The sequence below is a fragment of the Syzygium oleosum genome, unplaced genomic scaffold (assembly GCF_021117445.2).
Source record: "Syzygium oleosum isolate NSW1041296 unplaced genomic scaffold, Sole_v2.1 Sole_v2.42, whole genome shotgun sequence".
In the NCBI taxonomy this organism is placed as follows: Eukaryota; Viridiplantae; Streptophyta; class Magnoliopsida; order Myrtales; family Myrtaceae; genus Syzygium; species Syzygium oleosum.
This window is the reverse complement of record NW_026607526.1, coordinates 1,059,494-1,077,965: the sequence shown is the minus strand read 5'-3', so window position 1 is coordinate 1,077,965 and position 18,472 is coordinate 1,059,494. Positions and strand designations below refer to the sequence as shown.

Here is an 18,472-nt window from a genome sequence, read left to right as displayed (position 1 = left end):
TACGCCTATGACCCACTGCAACTTAATCAAAATTCACAAACATTGCTTCACTAGCCATTACCATCTCGGAACGACGACAACATCTGCTTTCCAATCTAGATAGTTGATACAGCACCCGTCAAGCGTTTTGATCATATTAGATCGCCTGCCGCGCACACTAAGTGAAAGAATCCAGGGTAATGTACAACAGCCAACAAGCTTAATCTGTACATATCAGATCAGATATACAACAGAACATGATCAGCCTACTGCACAGAGAGCATATAAGTTCAAGCGGACCGGGGCAGAATCACAGCGGATGTTAGAACTGAGATACAGACCTTTCTTCACATCATCAGCTGTTTCTTGGGTTTCATTGATATTCTCAAGCTCTATACAAATGCCTCTTGGTTAACATTAAAGAGGCAGAGTAAGATCACAAATCAATGCAGGCTACACATGTGGAACTTCTCGGCGACGTACTTCCTTAGTCATACATCCCCTCCTGCTCCCAGGCTTCAACCAGAAATTCTATCATTTCCTGTGAATGCAGCAAAAGAAGAAATCACGGGTTGTAGTTAGCAAGTATGCAGTAGTTGCTGGTACAAATAGTATAAATGTCACTACGGTGAAATATATAACTCTGGCGTACTTACCGATAAAGGGACGGGCCTGGCGAAAGGAGTTCTCCTAGCGAGTATGCTTTCATAAGTGGTATTCCAACTGCATAGATTTAGAAAGTATAATCAGAAATGGAAGAATGAATATATGTGTCTGTAAGTGTATAACTATATACATGTTCTGTGAATGTGAAAGACCAAATGAAGGTGAGGATATGTACATATAGCACTGCCTGCTATAGCATAAGCTTACCACACAATATATTCCACTTGATTCCAAAAGCATATGATGAATAAATGCTTTATATTGCTAGAAAACATAAGATCAAGTGATTTTTGAAGCAACATATCTTAATACCGAGACGCTGACAGCTTGACAGTGTGCAATAAACAGCATGACATTATAGGCCATGAACTTATTAATGAGATGATGAATAGCTTCATGAAGTGCAATGTACATCAAGTATTTGAATACATGGAATCTGAGGATCGGACAAGTTGATTAGAGGATTGACAGGTCTCACACTCTATAGTATCCATTTGGTTGACCCATGCTGAATTGTGTGAGCTAAACCAGGCCTCTCCAGGTACTTCCTCATATTATTATTTTCTTAAATCTTCTTTACAAGTGAGCCGAATCTTTGTTTTATTTCACTTTTTCATTCTCATTGGGTGAGGTAGGCAAGGGGAAGGGGGTTTATGAGACTGAAGCTCTAATCTGATCTCTGGATAACGAAGGCCTCTAGCAACCGAGCCAATTTGATTTCCAGATCTCAAATCAGGTTTAAATGATGGCATAACTCTTTGAACTTTAGTAATTACTTCCACATAATAGTAATTGGGTTAATTGACTTGCTAACGTCAGTTGAAACCTAAATGCACCGAAGAGAATGGAGAGAAAGTAGCAACGAGCAAGATTGTGCACACAAAGAGGATATGGCTAGAGTACGCACCTCAATGTACGTCCACGCTTCTGTTTAGATTGATTCCTGGAGCTCCCATTTCCAATCCATTGCAGCCTGCTCTCATTCCATAGGATAAGACCTGCAACAATAAAGCTGCAACATTACATATGGTGACAAGAGTAACAGCACACAAAACACTTTAAAGTGGGCATAAAAATTCATTCGAAGCATTAAGCTCATCAGCAGCAGAAACCGTCACGACGACGGAGCACTTCTCCCCGTACCAGAACAAGCAACATGGAGTCGAAAACGCACCGTGATTTACAAACTCAGAATCGTTGCTCTGATTAAGAGTCGACGTGCTGATAGACGACATGCTTCTCTGAGATTGAAAAGCGCCATTATCCACATCAAAAGTGCTACTGCTCCAGAAATCATCGGAAAAGCTGGGCTTCTTCACAGTCTGCCCTTGAATACGCAGCCCCTTGGCCGGTTCATCCACAGCTATGATTGGTGTGGGCTTCGAATAGCATCCAAAGCAACCGCTGCCACGTCATAGACCGTGTAAATCACATAAGCAAGAGTTACCAGCAGCGAGGAACACACTATCGGACCTGATCAAGAAACACCGTTATCGAACCCCCTGGGCTTAGTCTCAACATTAGGCATCACAAATCCATTCCTACTCTTTTTAACGATAAAATTCTCAAGAAGCGCTCTCTGTTCTATCCCATCCATCACTTCTTGAACAATTTCTGAAGGAGAAACTTTTCCACTTTCACTTTCAATAAACTGGAGCAGTCGAGCAATATAGATAAATCCAAGAACCCATCTAAAATCAACCCCACAAATTAACAAATTTCAACTCAACCCAAATCTTAAACCAAACATTAAGCAGAGAACAACACACGAAACAGACTCAGACAAGCCAAGAATCGTTACATGTTCAAGACAAGGAATTTCTCCCAGAAATCAGCCAACAAAACTTCCAGAGAACCCAAACAAATCAGAAAGAACGAATCGAGGGCTTACCCCATGCAAGCAAGAATGTGGCGGATCCAAACTGTACTCGAGCTACTGAGCAACACCATGTTACTGTCACGACCCAAATCAAGAAACTGGCGACACCCAGAGACGGGATTTCCTTTCCTAATTAATAATCATAAACCTACACTCACTGTAACGCACGTTTCAGCCAGAAGTTGGAGTTGCAATAACGTTAAACACTGTCGCCCCCAGATCGAAAGTAAACAGAAAAACCCATCAGACGAAAAAAGAAGCTGATCCTCGGTCGTCGCGGCCAAAAAAGACAGCCGCTATTTCGTCTCGTTGGGTGCAGTAATTACCTCCAATTTCCCCAATCCTCGTTGACCCAGCGCGCCGATGATTGCCGAGAGCCCTTACCGACGACGACGATGATGTCCCGGGCTCGAGCCCAAGACCGGTTCTTGCTCGGCCCAAGAAACGGACCGACAAGTCTGACACAACTCGGCCAAGAAAAGGTTTGAAAAGAAAGAAAGAAAGAAAACGATGATGGGTCGAGTTTTTGGAGAGATTAAGGTGGGATCCCAACTGTAAATCAGTTTTGTCGAATGGTTCAGCTCGTTTCGGCGATGAGATGCCACCGACCGTCGAATCTCTTCCATTGACATCCGAACTTAAATTTGGATAAGGCCATGGAAGATCTGTTTTCATGATATATAGGTCCGATTGCTTTGGGGTTTTTTTTAAAACTTATTTTTTGGGATAAACGGGAGTGATCTTAACCGTCGATCACCTGGGTCTCGCGTGGATCCCCTACACGTGGGGTCCCCGCGATCGATGGTTGAGATGAATCCGGCCTAGTTGTCGTGAGTCCGGACAGAAAGCCCGCGCTGTCCATAGCAAGGCCGAAGCAATTGTCTTTAATAGTAGTGAACACGAATGCAAAAACTTACTTATAAACTTGGGAAACCACCAAAACAACTCCATCGTGACCATTTATTCGAGCTTTTTGGACACCAAAACCTCGAACTCTTTTTTGACACATTTACCCCAATGTATTTAATCCATGAGCATTTTCGTCTTTTTGCTTTTCTTTTTTTTTTCTTTTTTTCCTTTCCTACGAGGGCCTCGCCGCGCCGGGGCGGCGGCTCGCCGGCCGGCGAGGTCAACCTCGCGCGTCGGGCGAGGGTTGACCTCGCCCGAGCCTCGAAGGGCCGCCTCGCCGGACTCGCGAGGGCCGCCTCGCTGCGCCGGCGAGGGCCCCCTCGCGGATCCGGCGAGGCCCTCGCCGACGCCGGCGAGGCCCTCGCCGGAAAGGAAAAAGAAAAAAAAAGAAAAGCAAAAAGACGAAAATGCCCATGGACTAAATACATTGGGATAAATGTGTCACAAAAACAAAGTTCAGGATTTTGGCGTCACAAAAAAGTTCGGGAAATGTGTCACGATGCAAAGTGGTTTTTTGTAATTTTTCCCTATAAACTTACTTAAAGAGTGAGTCGATGGCAAAATCCCTTTCATCGGTTGAGGGTCAGTTGAATTGTCGAGCACTTGGTTCGGGTACGATAGATCTCGATTCAATATCACACTCTACCCTACTAGCCCACTCAAAATAATTCTGGGCTGATGCAGGCTGGACTACTTATGAAGCTTCATTCTCAAATTTGCTTGTATCAGTAGAAACCAATCGAGTCAACGGTCCGAATAATCCCGTGTTACAAAGAAGTAAAAAAAAGAAAACCCACTTTCGCCCTTTTGATTCTTAAATCTTAGCATGCTCAAATTATGTCGTGCCATGGAAATGATGAGAGCTCTCTCGTCACCACCCACTTTGCCCTACCAAAAATGTTAGATGAGGTCATGCGCCGGATCTAACTTACATGAACGAATCTAGTAATGTTCCATTGTACCACGAAACCCTCTTTTTTAATTTTTAATTTTATACTTAGGTGATCTCACACTAAACAATGAGGTAAAATCAGGATAACCCTTGTTTTAGCTTCTCTTAAGTCCTATTGGTCGATCAGCCGCCATAGCTAACAAAAGTAAGTTCGTTACTTCTCTTTCGTACTAAGAATGGGAGATGCCTTTGGAAGAAGGGTGAGAAAAAAAATGAAGAGCCGTCGCTACTTCATTTTTCTTTCCTTACAAAATAAAAAAAATTCATCCACATGATAAGGGCATTATCTTAGTAGACGTCAGTCACACAATAAAAGATTATAAAAAAGGAAAAATGACTCAAACAGTCTCTAAATTTTGGCATTTTCCTGAACTTTTAATTTATTCAATGTAGTCGTTAAACTTTTGGTACATGTTCAATTTAGTCTTTGAACTATATGAAAATATTCAATGTAATCCCTGAACTTGAATTAATGGAAGGACTACATTGAGCACTTTCATATAGTTCGTAAACTAAATTGAACATGTACCAAAAGTTCAACGACTACATTGAACAAATTAAAAGTTCGTGGACCACATTGAACATTAAGCTAAAGTTCAGAGACTACATTAAACAAATTAAAAGTTTAGGGACTAAATTGCACATTGGGCTAAAGTTCATGAACTGTTTGTGTCATTATTCCTATAAAAAAAAAGGTTGCTGAGTTATCTGGTTAATAACTTCAGCTTGTAGAGTAATTGATGGGGAAATTACCAAAAAAAGAAATTATTGCACTTGTACTGATTCAATCTTAAACCTTTTAATTGATCAATTTTTTTATCGAAATAATTTGACCAATTTAGTCCTAAACCTTTTGACGATTTGCCAATGTTGTCCTTTCAGCCAATTTTAACTGAAAATCACCAACGTGAGCACCAACCATCTTATGTGGCACGGTTGAGGCTAACCTAAACAATTTTGTAATTTAAAAAAAAATTGAAATTTTTTTGAATTAAATATTTTTCTTTCATTTTTCTTTTCTTTTTTTTCTTTTCTTCTTCTTTCGTCAATCGCCATGCCTCGACAATCTGGTGACCGGCCACAGACGAGGGCCGACCGATCCGGTGAGGTGACCTTGATAGGCCGCACGGCGAGGTCGAGCCTTGCTAGAGGCCGGCAAGGGTCGGCTTCACCAACTTTGGGTGAGGCTTGACCTCGACGGCCTATAGCAAGGTGTCTAGCAAGTTCGCCCATTGCTGGATCCAGCGGTGAGGTGACCTTGCTTGAAGCTGGGAGGTTGCCCCTTGCTGGCCTTTGGCAAGGCTCAAGGTTAGTGAGGTTGCTCCTCGCCAAATCCAGTGGCAAGGTGACCTGGCCAGCCTCGCAGGCAAGCCCAGCTCGAGGCCAGCGAGGGAAAGCCTTGCTCGAGGTAAGTAAGGGTGACCCTCGCCTGTGGCTAGTCACCACCATCTATTTCTTGCTCACGACATTATATGTTGACCCACTAATATGCGGATTTTACTCAAAATAACTGTATTTTCCATGGAAATCATTATCATGTTGCTTAAAAACACTTCCATAATCCATCTTGATTTGCTTTGATAACATATTCCCCGGCACTCAAAACACTTGTTTGGGTAGTTCTCTCGTTTATTTGATAAACTCAATATGTACAAAATGATTTTCAATAAACTAAAATCAAGCTTAAATGCAGTGAAAAACAACTTATCCGGAAGTTCTGCGTTGTCTCTAGCTACTCAATTGATTAACCTTCCATATAGCATGACATCCAAATCAAGTTTCTGTGACATGTGAGTGGCACGGAGGAATTCTTAGATAGTACATGAGATTATCACTAACTACAATTTACATAAATGGAACAACCAATCAAAATATTTTACTTGAGAAAAACCATCCTCCTTCCACACATATTCATCAGATATACACATTTTGAGCCCACATACCAATCTCCATAGGCTCCTTACACTTCCTTGCTTAGTGACAAGGTAGAACCGAAAAAAGGAAAAAGAAAAACGAGAGCTATAGAACAAAAAGGGACAAAAAGAAAAGAACATAGAGAATATTTATCGGAAAATACTAATGGCCGACGATGTAGACATTATATAAGACAGGATATTTTTCTATATTTTCCTTTTTTTTCACGTGAAAATAAAAGTTCTTTATCAATAACAACTGGCCAATCTGTGACGGTTGCGATCCCTGAGAATTGCTTCGTAAAGTGCTGCTCTGTTCGCTGGGATTTCTCCGAACTTGGACGAGCTTTTGTACTTCGTGGACGACGAAGGATAATGATCATCATCTTTAGCATCCTCTTCGAAAGGAACTCTCTTTCTTGCTTTCTCTCTCTTGATCTTCTTCTTCTTGTTGGTTGCACCTGCGCGAGGTCAGGCTCGATCGGTTAACGAAGTTCTTGCTACACAGATTAGGTTATACACGTAGTCGAATAGGTAAGCGTACCAGAGATCGTGCAAGATGCTATGTCCGGTTCCGAGAATTCAGCGATGTGGTCAACTATGATGCGGGTGGTCGAGTATGACTTTTGGAAGCCTATGGCGAAGAGGATTAACGTGCCCGAGACCGCCATGGCCGTGGCCAACGATGCCCCATCCGAGCTCGGGATGAGAGTCATGCTTGTTGCTTGGTTTGGTCGAAGAGGGAAATGAGCAAGAGCGAAGGGTGAGTTGATGAGATGATGAGGGAAGAGAGTGAAGGCTTATATAGTGCTGAATCCAGGGAGAGAATATATTCATTAAGTCCGGAAGCACCTTCTACGTAAGCATTTGGCTCATTTTTTTTTCCTTAAATGATTTATCAACTTTTCTCTGAGTGAGTTATCAACTAGGTCTGGACTACCGACTTTAATTTAAGTTATCCAAGTTTATTTGATTTTTCTTTTAATTTACCGACTTTTTAATTAGGTATTTTTGTTGAGAAAAAAGTCAGTTACTGACTCAAATAAACGGTCGATGATGTCATATAATAGTCGTTGATGGATCCTCTTAATGTATATCAGTATTCAAAGGAATTGTTGACCGATAGGCCCTCCCAATGTACATTGGTATCTGGGTTTTATAAGAAATCTCATATATTACCGATGTTGTGGAGGGAGAATCGCCACCACGGTTTGGTCTCGGAAAAGACCATGGCCAAAGGAGCCCATCAATACCTGCTGGAGATTCGTGTTGAGATCTAGGGGTGCAGAAGAAATGCTCAGCAACTAATTAGCAAGCCATAATATCCAGTTAGCGTATAACTCATTGATTCAGCCTTTCGAGCAATCGTAGCTCTTCTCCAACGTTGCTATCGCAACCGAATGAGTAGCCGTCCAAAAAGCGACAAAGAAAACTGGGGTTCGTGTTTTTCCAAGCGGAGTTTAGTGTGTCTTATCGTGATGGAACATCTGATTAGTTTAATCTAACAACGCAAGAAAAACACTTCATGTGATCCAATCACTAGTTGCTAAGTCTTATGTTGGTGTTCTACACGGCAGTGCCAAGAAAAGAGTGGGTCTTGGATGATGTCAATTTCTTGTTTGCGTGAGGCAGAAGTTGCCCAATCATAAGCTCCATAAGTGCTGCCTAACCCTATAATAATAGTGCAATTTGATTATCTAATTGATTTTTCTTTTTTGGCCAACACTGTATGGTTTGATTAGCAGTGAACTTTCTACTTCTAATCGAGTAATTTAATGCACTTTGATGTCCTTGGCTGAGGCTGCAGTGGGTGCTTGACGAGTAGATATCTTGGTGTCGTCAGCAATAAAAAGCTATTAATTATTGATAACGAAATATTATTAGTTTTTTATGAAAGGAAAGTGGTTTTTTCGAGACAGTTTTCTTCTCGTGCTAAAAGTTAATAAATAAATGATTAGAAATTATTATCTTTCTCTCATGAAAGCATAACGATTTTTTCGAGACAGTTGCGGTACTAAAAGTTATTAGAAATTAATTTTTATCATATTAAAGCGGGACGATTTTTCCAGGACCTATATGGTGCTGAAGGTTGTTAATTAAGTGACTAAGTATATGGTGCTAAAGGTTATTAATTAAGTGACTAAGTAATTTCTTCTGGGGTCATAAAGTTTATAAGTAATTTAAAGATGGAAAAATGTTACAATTTTTTTGCAGCAACCAAAGAGTTTCAAAGTATCCCTAACTAGATCACTCATTGAAATTCAACCCTTGACTTCTTAATGTAATGCCTCCATTTCTTGCTCTCATGAAGTGCTACCAAATGTTATACTAGAGTAGTTTAATTGTTTTCGAAAGAATTAGCATCACAAAATCACTCCCAAACACCACATATTCCATAGCTTAATGTACTAATAAAAACGACAGTTATTAATTTGCTTCGTGTGGCGTAGGTGTCATCACAAATGCATCATTAATCTTAAAAATCACTCATTTTCTATATTTATCTTTAAAAAAACTACTCTTTTTCTATTATATATATTTATAATATATATTCATATTCAAACTCTGCTTCTAGAATGATATCATTTAAATTACGTAAGGAGGCATTATTAATTTACCAATTTTACTTTGCTTGTCGTGAGAGCTTATGTAGGCAATCGTCATTTGCCACCTAGAAAAAGTACGTGGTATCAAACTTAAATTAATGATTAAGATCGCTAATTCTTATCGTTGGATGTCTCTCTTTTCACCACTTCATTGGCCAAGAATTTCCAATACCAAGAGCGGTAGAAGGGGCTTCCACGTCACCCATCTCATCTTCCACACCTAACTTGTTAGATGAGATCATGCACGTGGGCTTTGTTGTTCCTCCTAATAAAGTGATTAAGAGAAGATTCAGTATAATGGAGATTAGCAAAGAGTGATATGATTGGGCTTTGATTTTTTCGAGACAGTTGGGGTACTAAAAGTACATAACATGTGTGACTCATTTTTTTCATGAAAAAATTGACACAAATAGTCTCTTAACTTTAATCCAATATGTAATTTGGTCTCTAAACTTTAACTTAATTTGTAACATAGTCATCCCTGAATTTTTTGTACATATTCAAATTAGTCCATTAATTGTATAAAAATATTCAATGTAATCCTTTCATTTATTCAAGATCAGAGACAACATTAAACATTTTTATATAATTTAAAGACTACATTGAGCATGTATTAAAAGTCTAGGGACCACATTGAACAGTAGGCTAAAGTTTATGGACTACATTGAATAAATTAAAAGTTCATGGACCACATTGTAATTTGAGTCAAAGTTTAAGAGTCATTTGTGTAATTATCCCTTTTTTTATATTGACCACATTCATTATCACTGATTCAGATAGTCAAATGTTTAAACCATAATTACCGTATTAATGTTGATGGAGGTGGGCTGTGAATCGATGACTTGCATATATTGTGTACTGTATAAAAATCCCAAAAAAATATGATTTAACGAAAATTTTGTACTTTCTTAGAATAAAAAAAGAAGCCTACGTCCCTTCAACTCCACCGTCTATGACTACTAACATTTGTCAAACTATATATATGACGAAGGGGCCAATATAATCTATAGCGATCCAGCCCAATATGCTCTTAATTATATTATGAAAACCCTCTTCCAAATAAATCGATTATACGATTTGATTGAGTTTTAATGCCTCAAATTAGTCTTATAATCAAGGTCACAATTTGACCAAACCCAACCAAGCACCATGCTTTCACGAAACTCTAACTTTCCTTTTTCTCCTTTTGAAGTTGACATAGCTACTATCCTCTCTGACCATGAACTGCAACATAGCTCGTCCTTTCTTATCATAAATTCCACTCCTTCAAGCAATTAGTAGCCATTTACGGACCACAACGTAATTTCCACAACTTAGACAATGTTTGCAACGAGAGCTCGAGGACAGATTGGTGTTGAGGTCATTGAGATAACTATTCTTATCTATGACCATTTTCATGTCATGGACACAACAGGATTAACCTCGTACAACAGGGAGATTCATATAGAAACACATGTTTTCCACTAACATCAAAATATCATAATGTACGGAAAGAAACGAAGCAATCTTTTCTAAGAACAAGTACAAATTGAATGATTCTGTGGCTGGTGAACAGTTATTGTGCACTGAATTTTATGTCTAAGTAGTGAGGAGTGATGGTAGGACATGTGATTTGGACCCAAGAACTTTAGCCTTTGTATCTGGAAAAAACTCCATGCCAGGTTGCTCTGCAACCTTTCCATCCTCAGCAATTGCAATTGGGTACTTCAGCAACTGACCCGGCAAGTCTCGATCGGGTTTCTCCGAGCAGTATAGCCTCCAGTTGCGATCAGCGATCTGGTTGACCATCTGGACGCACTCCAAACTCTCAGGGTGATCGAAGGAGCGGTGGCGCTCGCGCAGGTGCTCATGCCACAAGGACATCCGAAAACCGTAGATCTGGCCTCTGGCTCGGTGTGGTTTGTCGTCTAGATGATGCGGCTGGTAAGCTCCCATCGCGATCTCGGTGTCCCTGGCACCGTCCATCGACCTCTCATTGATGTTGGCCGATCCCACGATTATGTATTCGTCGTCGACTTAATAGCACAAGAATTATTAGTCTATCTGTTTAATAGCAAACTCTAACTTACCCAATTCAAGCAAGTGAACTGATAATACAAAGATTTCGTACCGATTATTGTCTTGGCATGCACGTAAATCATGAATCGCCTCGAACGCTGAGCCCTTCGGTAATCGGTATCGTGTTCTAGCTGCTCCGCAGGTACGTATTCTCCATATTTTTCAGTCTCTCTATTTCCCAAGCAGAAGAATGTCAAGTAGTCCGTGGGGTCTGCGTCGAGCCCGTTGTTGCGGATAGCCCGCGCTACATCCTTGTACATCATCTCCATTGTCTGGTGCTGCCAATGCAATATAGCTTGAACTGATGGACTCTCTGGAACGCCCTCCGGCCACATTGGGATGACCATATACACTGCGAATCTCTCCCCTGCTTCGATCTTGCTAACGATCTTTAGCGACAACTCTTTGGGGATCAGATGAAGAGCGCCGGCCTCCTGGACTTTGGCGTCGCTTGACTCCCACGAGAACGAGCTTCCTAGGAAGTACTGGTTTTCGATGTAAATGAAATTCTTCGCCCGTCGAATCGCGTTGATATAAGCATCTTGGATGCTTCTCTCAATGGGGTATTCTTTGCCCCTAATGATGCCGTGCTTTGCTGCATAGCCTGGGGTGTCTGGCAATCCAAGAGCTGCCCCGCCGTCGATGGAGCGAAACAATTGAACGTTCCACGTTTCACTATCATCGAGCAAAACTTCTTCAGATGGTTGCATGAATACTTCAGCACTTACGTTGACAAGCAAGTTGTTGCCATGTCCTTGCTTTCTCCATCTTTGCTCAAAGTTGAGCAACACGTCTCTGGAGACCGGGCCTTCGAGCCGGCAATGCACATCGTGCCAAGGCTCCCTCGGTCCACCTTTCTTGATCGACGCGCCACCGAAATTCGGCTGGTGGAAATCGTTGTGATGAACCGAGTCCAATGTCCTGAACAGGGGATGGGAAGGAGTATCGTATCTCCCGTCACAAAGATCGATTCCACCGATGAAGCTAACAATCTTTCTCTTCCCGGATTCTCCACCCGAAGCCTCGCTATCAGCCACCACAATCTTCTGGTGATGTGCGAATATGGTAGCAATCTCCATGCCTTGAACAAGGCCTCGGCCATTGTCTGGATTCCGAGGGCATAGGACACAATGAACTCTAGTCCCATGGAAGAAACTCCTAGTGTCTTCGTCATGAGTAGCCATCACTCCATCTTTCTTAAGATCTCTAACCGAGGTTTTGTCATCCCAAATGAGCATTAGGACCACGACGCCCTCGTCAGCTTTCATCTTCAGGAGGTCGCCGAGGGTCATGTCTCCTCCCGGTTTTTGCCTCTTTAGGTCCCTGATCAAGGTGATCTTCGTGTACACCGACCATCCAGCTATATAAACAAATTGCTTGGCATTTGAAATTGCATCGAAAATATCCTCCCAACAGCGATGAGGTTCGTAGTGCTTGCCACCGGCGAGATGGATCTTCGGGGTAAAGCCGTCTTCGACATGAGCATCTTGATAAAGAGTGACTTTACAACCTTTTCTTTGTTCGAAGAATGTGTGAGGCACTCCCAGAAAGTCAGGACTCCGAATCCCTTTACACCAGTGCGGGTCTTCAGCGGCGCTATCAAATTTCAACTTGACATGGATCTTCGAACCATGGTGGAGGGATGTGTGCTCTCCCCTGGATATCTCGAGCCACCTGTCGACTTCTTGCCCCTTCACGATTTCACTAATGGGAAGCAAAGCCGTTCCGATCACAGTTGCTCCAATAGGATCAGCTTGCTTGATGGAGAACGTAATTTGAGAAGTCGCGTGGGCGCAGTATATGTGGAAGGACTCGTTCCATATTGGGTTGCAGGGACCACTTTCCGTTAGTCTCGTTCGCGAAACTCGAGTTTTGCCTATATCGACTGTAGTATAGAGTTTGAACGTGGGTCTTCCGCACGCAATACATTTCCCAATTTCCTTTGTTAGCTGCGTAAAGTTGTTAAGACATATTAGAAGTTCAGACACAGGATCTAACATCAACATTAGCTCACAGAATACAGAGAACGGAGAATGTTCTGAAACCCGGAGAAGCTAGACGAGCTTGTACTGTTAAGCATTTCAATGGAAATTTTTAAAGAGAACGAGATCAATTTTCAAGCATACTAATTCTCCTCTTCAGAAATTTTTTTGAATCGGAATCATGATCGACTTTGCTTAGATTGACGCTAATACTAGAGAATTATTTCCTACTTTCCTCTCTGCTTTTCTTCATGTCAAAAGACAGAAACGAATTACGGAAAAGATGATTATAAAAGAAGAGAGTTAACTTGATACATTTGATTCAAAAGGGCATTAACGTTTTCGGTAGGAGATTGTGTACCTTATGAAAGAAAGCAGCAGATTTTCCTCCAGAAATTCCATCAACTTCGAATATCGTCAAGTGAAGCGTTCCATGCAGAAGCACATCCTCCATAACCATCGCCTGTCATTTCATCAGAGGAAAGGTCAAAAGGAAACTGATATTTATTTGCAAAATCCAAATATTCTCGAAGAATTCGCTGTCTTACCAAGTCTGATCAAACAGAGGTTCTAGGGTTCAAGGTCAATGCAGTTCTCTCGAGGTGCCTTGCAGATTAGTCCGATGAGTAGATAGAAATCAGCTAACTTTGATTGCAAGTTCACCGGTAAATTTGAAAACAAGCTAACCCATCTTGCTTGCGGTTTGAAGTTTATATCGATTTCAAGCATTTCATGGGACATCAAGTGTAGCTTCTTGGAAGGTTTCTGAATTCTTAAGGTTGTCCTGATGACCAGTTGGTGTGCTGGACGTAGAAAGAAAGAATAGTAGATGCATCCACTAAACAATTCATATTAATTGCATAAATCCTCAAGTAACTAATTTTAAGGGACTCTACAATAAGGAATCTTTTTCGGGTCGGCTGGAATCATTAACATGAGAAGTTGTGATGGATTTAAGACATTGACTTCTCAAAAGTCTCCTGAGAGTGGAACAAAATCGAATTAGTTGCGTCAATTCCTTCTGCATGAAGGCACCTTTCTTTATCTGCAACTGGCGTGCAAAATCCTGGATATCAGGCCCGGTTGGCAATCAGCGGTCGCGACTTCGAAAGGTTTTTGCCTCGATTTGGAGAAGTCATAACGATCACAAAACATTCAAGATGTTTTCTGGGTTTAATCATATTTTATCTTCTCGACTTAGACATAAAAAAATGAGTGCCACCATGATTTTTTATAACGAGAAATTTGATTTGCTTTTTAATTTTAAAACTGGCTGCCTGTATGGACATGAACCAGCTCACGCAGACTTAAAGAGGAAGACAGGAAGAACAAGAAAATCTCAGTTTGAACTCAACTCGGTCTGTCGTGAGTTACTCTTCCAGAAATATAAGAAAGTCAGAGGATGACGGCTTACAGCTAAATTCAATTAACGTAAGACAGCTGCAATTTTGTTTCTTTATCTTAGACTGTCGGCCGTGAGCCTCCACACCATCTAACATCGGACATTTTTATTAGGTGACCAACTCCATGTTCTATAATAAAAAATTTTGGTCAAGGGGTTTTCCCACATGAGCTTTCAACAACTCAGATCAGATGTCTCTGATTCAAGATCAAGAAAGGACTTGGCTGCACGGCCATCATTTGTGACTTTGAGGCCAAAATTAATACCTAAAAGTATTTAGGTCGAGTGCAAAATGTGGATAGAAAGAAGGGTCGGACCAATCTATATCACACGTTTTTTAGGGTCTATAACATGGAATGGAACCTTTGTTCGTAAAATTCTGCACGTGTCAACGAACGTGTTGACAAGAATATAATGACGGTAAGAGTATCGTCCCACGAGAGATTGATGATAATAAACCAATTAAATATTAAAAATGGACTAATTCTAAAATTTATCTAACTGATCAAAATATAATTGAGAACAAATAAAAATTGACAATTTTTAAAAACGAAATTTTTAAACTAAAGGCAATATAATCAATCGGGTAAATTATGTTAGAGCATCCAATTTCACCATAACCACTAGATATGAATTTCGGATCATTATGCATACAAGAACAATATCAAACATGTGATAGCGGAATTTCCTAGTCTATTTACTATCCTATCTCTAGATATAGAACCTACTCGCTTTATCAATTCACTATATTTCTATGTGAATTTAAATAAACATAAGCGCATTAAAATCTGTGAATATTCCCGGTTTACAATGAATCTTTTGACCACCTTATCACCGAAAGCTACACAAATAACATGGTATATTTCTATCCACATTTAATGCATGGTTATATATTATAAGGAGCAATTGCATATTATTACTTCTCGCCTCAAACATGCACATCCGATCATTCAAGTGGTGGCCAATCACCTAAACGCATTAAGCACAATAATATATAACTCACATAAATGAAATTACTTGCAAAGCATAAAAAGCATGAAATTCATATCATCATGGTTAGGCTACATCGTAGCTCTAACAAAGAAAATTAGAATATAATAGAAAAAAAAACGAAAATATAAATTAAACCAAACATCTTGAATCAAAGAACAAGAATTCTGTCACCACTTTTGTCTTCTCTTCAAAATACTTGAAAAACTCTCGAACACCGAAACAAAACGATCTAAAAAACTCCATGTTCCCCCAAGTTATCATATTTATATGATAACATCCAAGACTCCTCTCACAAGCGCAATTGCTTCTTTTCGTATAAAATTAGGAATAAATCGCAGAATTCCCAATGTGATATCCACCTTCTAACTCTTCTCGGGTTGCATATTCCTTTCCTTCTTTTTGCCATATTTTCCTTATTTTCTCCATATCTCAATATTCTGCATAAATAAGGAAAAATTAAGTAAATAAAAGGAAATCCAAATATATTCTAACAAATATTGCATTATTTATTGCCTAGAGTAGATAAAATAACTCTATTTTTATAGAGTTATCAAACCCCCAAATTTAACATTTTGCTAGTCCTCGAGCAAAAGCAAGATATAAGACATATTTAAGCTAACAACCCCCTCCATGACTTCCTTCCATAATTGCTCGAAATCACAATTCAAAGACAAACAAAAATTTCATCCAAACATTGAAATAGATTCATAAGTTAAAACCAATTCTAACTATGTGATCCAAGTGTGTGTGTGAGTCCTCATCTTTTCGAATTATATGCAATCCAGCTTAAGTTCACATTGGTATGCAACCTCTCAAAACTCTTTATAATTATAACCAAATCTCATAGGTTTGCTTTTCATTCCTCTCTCCACTAATGTAAGCTAATCATCCAGCCAAAAATCAATAGGACTTTTCTCAGGTTGTAATGTAAGGCTGGGCTAACGGTGAGATAATGGTAAATTTAAGCTCAAATCACCCATGAACACATTGATTTCTAGGATCTAATTGGAGCATATGCCACTATCCCCAATTTTACATCTTCAAAATAATCTTTCTGCCACCACGTATCATCATGCTTTTTCCTTTTTTTTTTTCCTTTTTTTTTCTCTCTTTTTTTTTCATTGCTTTATGGTGGAGTTCCTCCCTAAGTCCCTCCTAATATAACATGAACATTCCCAACCCATTGAGTATCCGAAAAGCTCACTCAATTGAAAGTTGGATAGGGAACCATAAAAGCAATTTTTTTTTCTTTTTTTTTTTCAAACAACCATAGCAATCAAATTATTTCCATGCTCCACCCTTCCTTCCAAATAAACTTTTATCCTAAAAAATTAACATGTTCATGGGGCGTGGGACAATGATATAATTTGGCAAAAGGTAAGCTAAAAATGCAGGTGCCAATAAAAGATTGGATAATAATTAAGGCTCAACGGGATGACTATGGATAAATAAACAGGGTTGGCTTGAAAGGCTCAATCAATCCAAAAATTGCCTAAATCATTTTCTCAGTTAGATGTAGCCTAGGATTTCGCCTCAAGAGAAAATCAAACAAATTCTAAGATTTGGGTGAGATCCAAGAAAAGCACATACTTCACGTGAATGTTCTCTAGATGTACACACTACTCAAAAATTAAGGACTTCTAGTGCTCGGTAAGTGGATCGACATCATCGAATCAAAATTAACTCACATATCATTCTCAAGTTTGAACAAAATTTAAATTTTCCTAAGAATCGCAAAATTCACAACAAGGAATGCAAAAAAAAAAAAAACAAATTCAGATTTAGCAAAAAAATTTGAGCAAAAATTTTGTCTCCCCCAAACTTGAATGAAGCATTGTCCTCAATGTGAAATACAAAAGAAACAAAAGAAAAATAGGAACAAGAAAACTCCCCTTGTCAGTCGGATGTGTCCATGGATGGTCTTGATGACTAAACTCCAAAAGGTGATCCTTCAAAAGAAAATTAACCTGGATAAAAAATATTAATCATGTTTTTTTTTTTTTTGAAAAAATTGAACGTAAAAATTAATGAAGAAACATAATAAAAATGCTTGGGTTGCCTCCCAAGAAGCGCTTGCTTTATAGTTTTCAGCCGAACTATCTCAGATGTCGTTATTCTGGAGGATGAAGTTCAATAGTGGTCTTAGCTTGTTGTAACAACCTTCGAAGTAGGGCTTCAAACGTTGACCGTTCACCTTAAATGTGCCTTCGGTGTCATGTGCAACTTCAACCGCTCCGTATGGAAATACCTGATTTACCGTATAAGGACCGGACCATCGAGAACGTAACTTTCCGGAAAAGTTTAAGACGAGAGTTATAAAGTAAAACTTTTTGGCCAATTTCGAACTCTCTTCGAATATGTGTTTATCATGCCATCTTTTAGTACGCTCCTTGTACATCTTAGCATTTTCATAGGCCTCATTGCGAAATTCCTCCAATTCATTTAGTTGCAACAATCTTCTTTCACCTGCAGACTGCATGTCAAAATTCAGAAATTTCAATGCCCAATATACTTTGTGCTCTAATTCCACCGGTAGATGACAAGCCTTCCCAAACACTAGCCTAAAAGGAGACATCCCAATAGGGGTTTTGAATGCTGTCCTATAGGCCCAAAGTGCATCATCAAGTTTCATTGACCAATCTTTCCTAGAGGCATTCACTGTTTTTTCTAAAATTCTCTTGATTTCCCTATTTGAAACCTCTACTTGACCACTAGTCTGAGGATGATAAGGGGTTGCAACCTTATGTGTGACTCCATACTTACTCAAAAGTGCTTCAAACTGTTTGTTGCAAAAGTGTGTCCCCCTATCACTTATGATTGCCCTAGGAGTGCCAAACCGCGTAAAAATATTTTTCTTCAAGAATTTGACAACAGCCTTAGCATCATTTTTTGGCAATGCTACAGCTTCTACCCACTTAGACACATACTCCACAGCCACTAAAATGTATAAATTACCATAAGAAGATGTAAAGGATCCCATGAAATCAATACCCCAAACATCAAATAATTCACACACAATAATGTTGTTTAAAGGCATCTCATTTTTTCTAGAAATATTTCCAGTTCTCTGACATCGGTCACATGAAGCTACAAAGGAGTAAGCATCTTTAAAAAGTGTGGGGCAATAAAATCC

At 39.7% G+C, this 18,472-nt stretch overlaps 3 protein-coding genes across 4 annotated transcripts; all 3 read right to left on the bottom strand.

Annotated features, from left to right (window-relative positions):
• Positions 1-22: 22 nt before the first annotated feature.
• LOC115691229 (uncharacterized) lies at positions 23-3,077 on the bottom strand. 2 transcript variants are annotated; one of them, XM_056306251.1, is made up of 6 exons: positions 2,851-3,077; positions 2,537-2,681; positions 1,820-2,049; positions 1,553-1,643; positions 636-702; positions 23-520 (listed from the first exon to the last, which is right to left on the bottom strand). In XM_056306251.1, exons 2-6 carry the CDS (start codon positions 2,593-2,595, stop codon positions 467-469), a joined length of 501 nt encoding a protein of 166 aa, XP_056162226.1. In that variant the 5' UTR covers positions 2,596-2,681; positions 2,851-3,077; the 3' UTR covers positions 23-466. The 2 variants fall into 2 exon arrangements, with proteins under 2 accessions (XP_056162226.1, XP_030473675.1); XM_030617815.2 differs by lacking the exon at positions 2,851-3,077 and having other exon boundaries at positions 2,537-2,844.
• Positions 3,078-6,447: 3,370 nt separating this feature from the next.
• Positions 6,448-7,074, bottom strand: LOC115691230 (uncharacterized). The gene is made up of 2 exons (XM_030617816.2): positions 6,843-7,074; positions 6,448-6,759 (listed from the first exon to the last, which is right to left on the bottom strand). Exons 1-2 carry the CDS (start codon positions 7,012-7,014, stop codon positions 6,548-6,550), a joined length of 384 nt encoding a protein of 127 aa, XP_030473676.1. The 5' UTR covers positions 7,015-7,074; the 3' UTR covers positions 6,448-6,547.
• A 3,246-nt stretch (positions 7,075-10,320) lies between these two features.
• On the bottom strand, positions 10,321-13,741 carry LOC115691226 (phospholipase D alpha 1-like). The gene is made up of 4 exons (XM_030617812.2): positions 13,493-13,741; positions 13,306-13,407; positions 11,015-12,911; positions 10,321-10,919 (listed from the first exon to the last, which is right to left on the bottom strand). The coding sequence occupies exons 2-4, from the start codon at positions 13,402-13,404 to the stop codon at positions 10,483-10,485; spliced, it is 2,433 nt and encodes an 810-aa protein (XP_030473672.2). The 5' UTR covers positions 13,405-13,407; positions 13,493-13,741; the 3' UTR covers positions 10,321-10,482.
• Between the last annotated feature and the right edge of the window lie 4,731 nt (positions 13,742-18,472).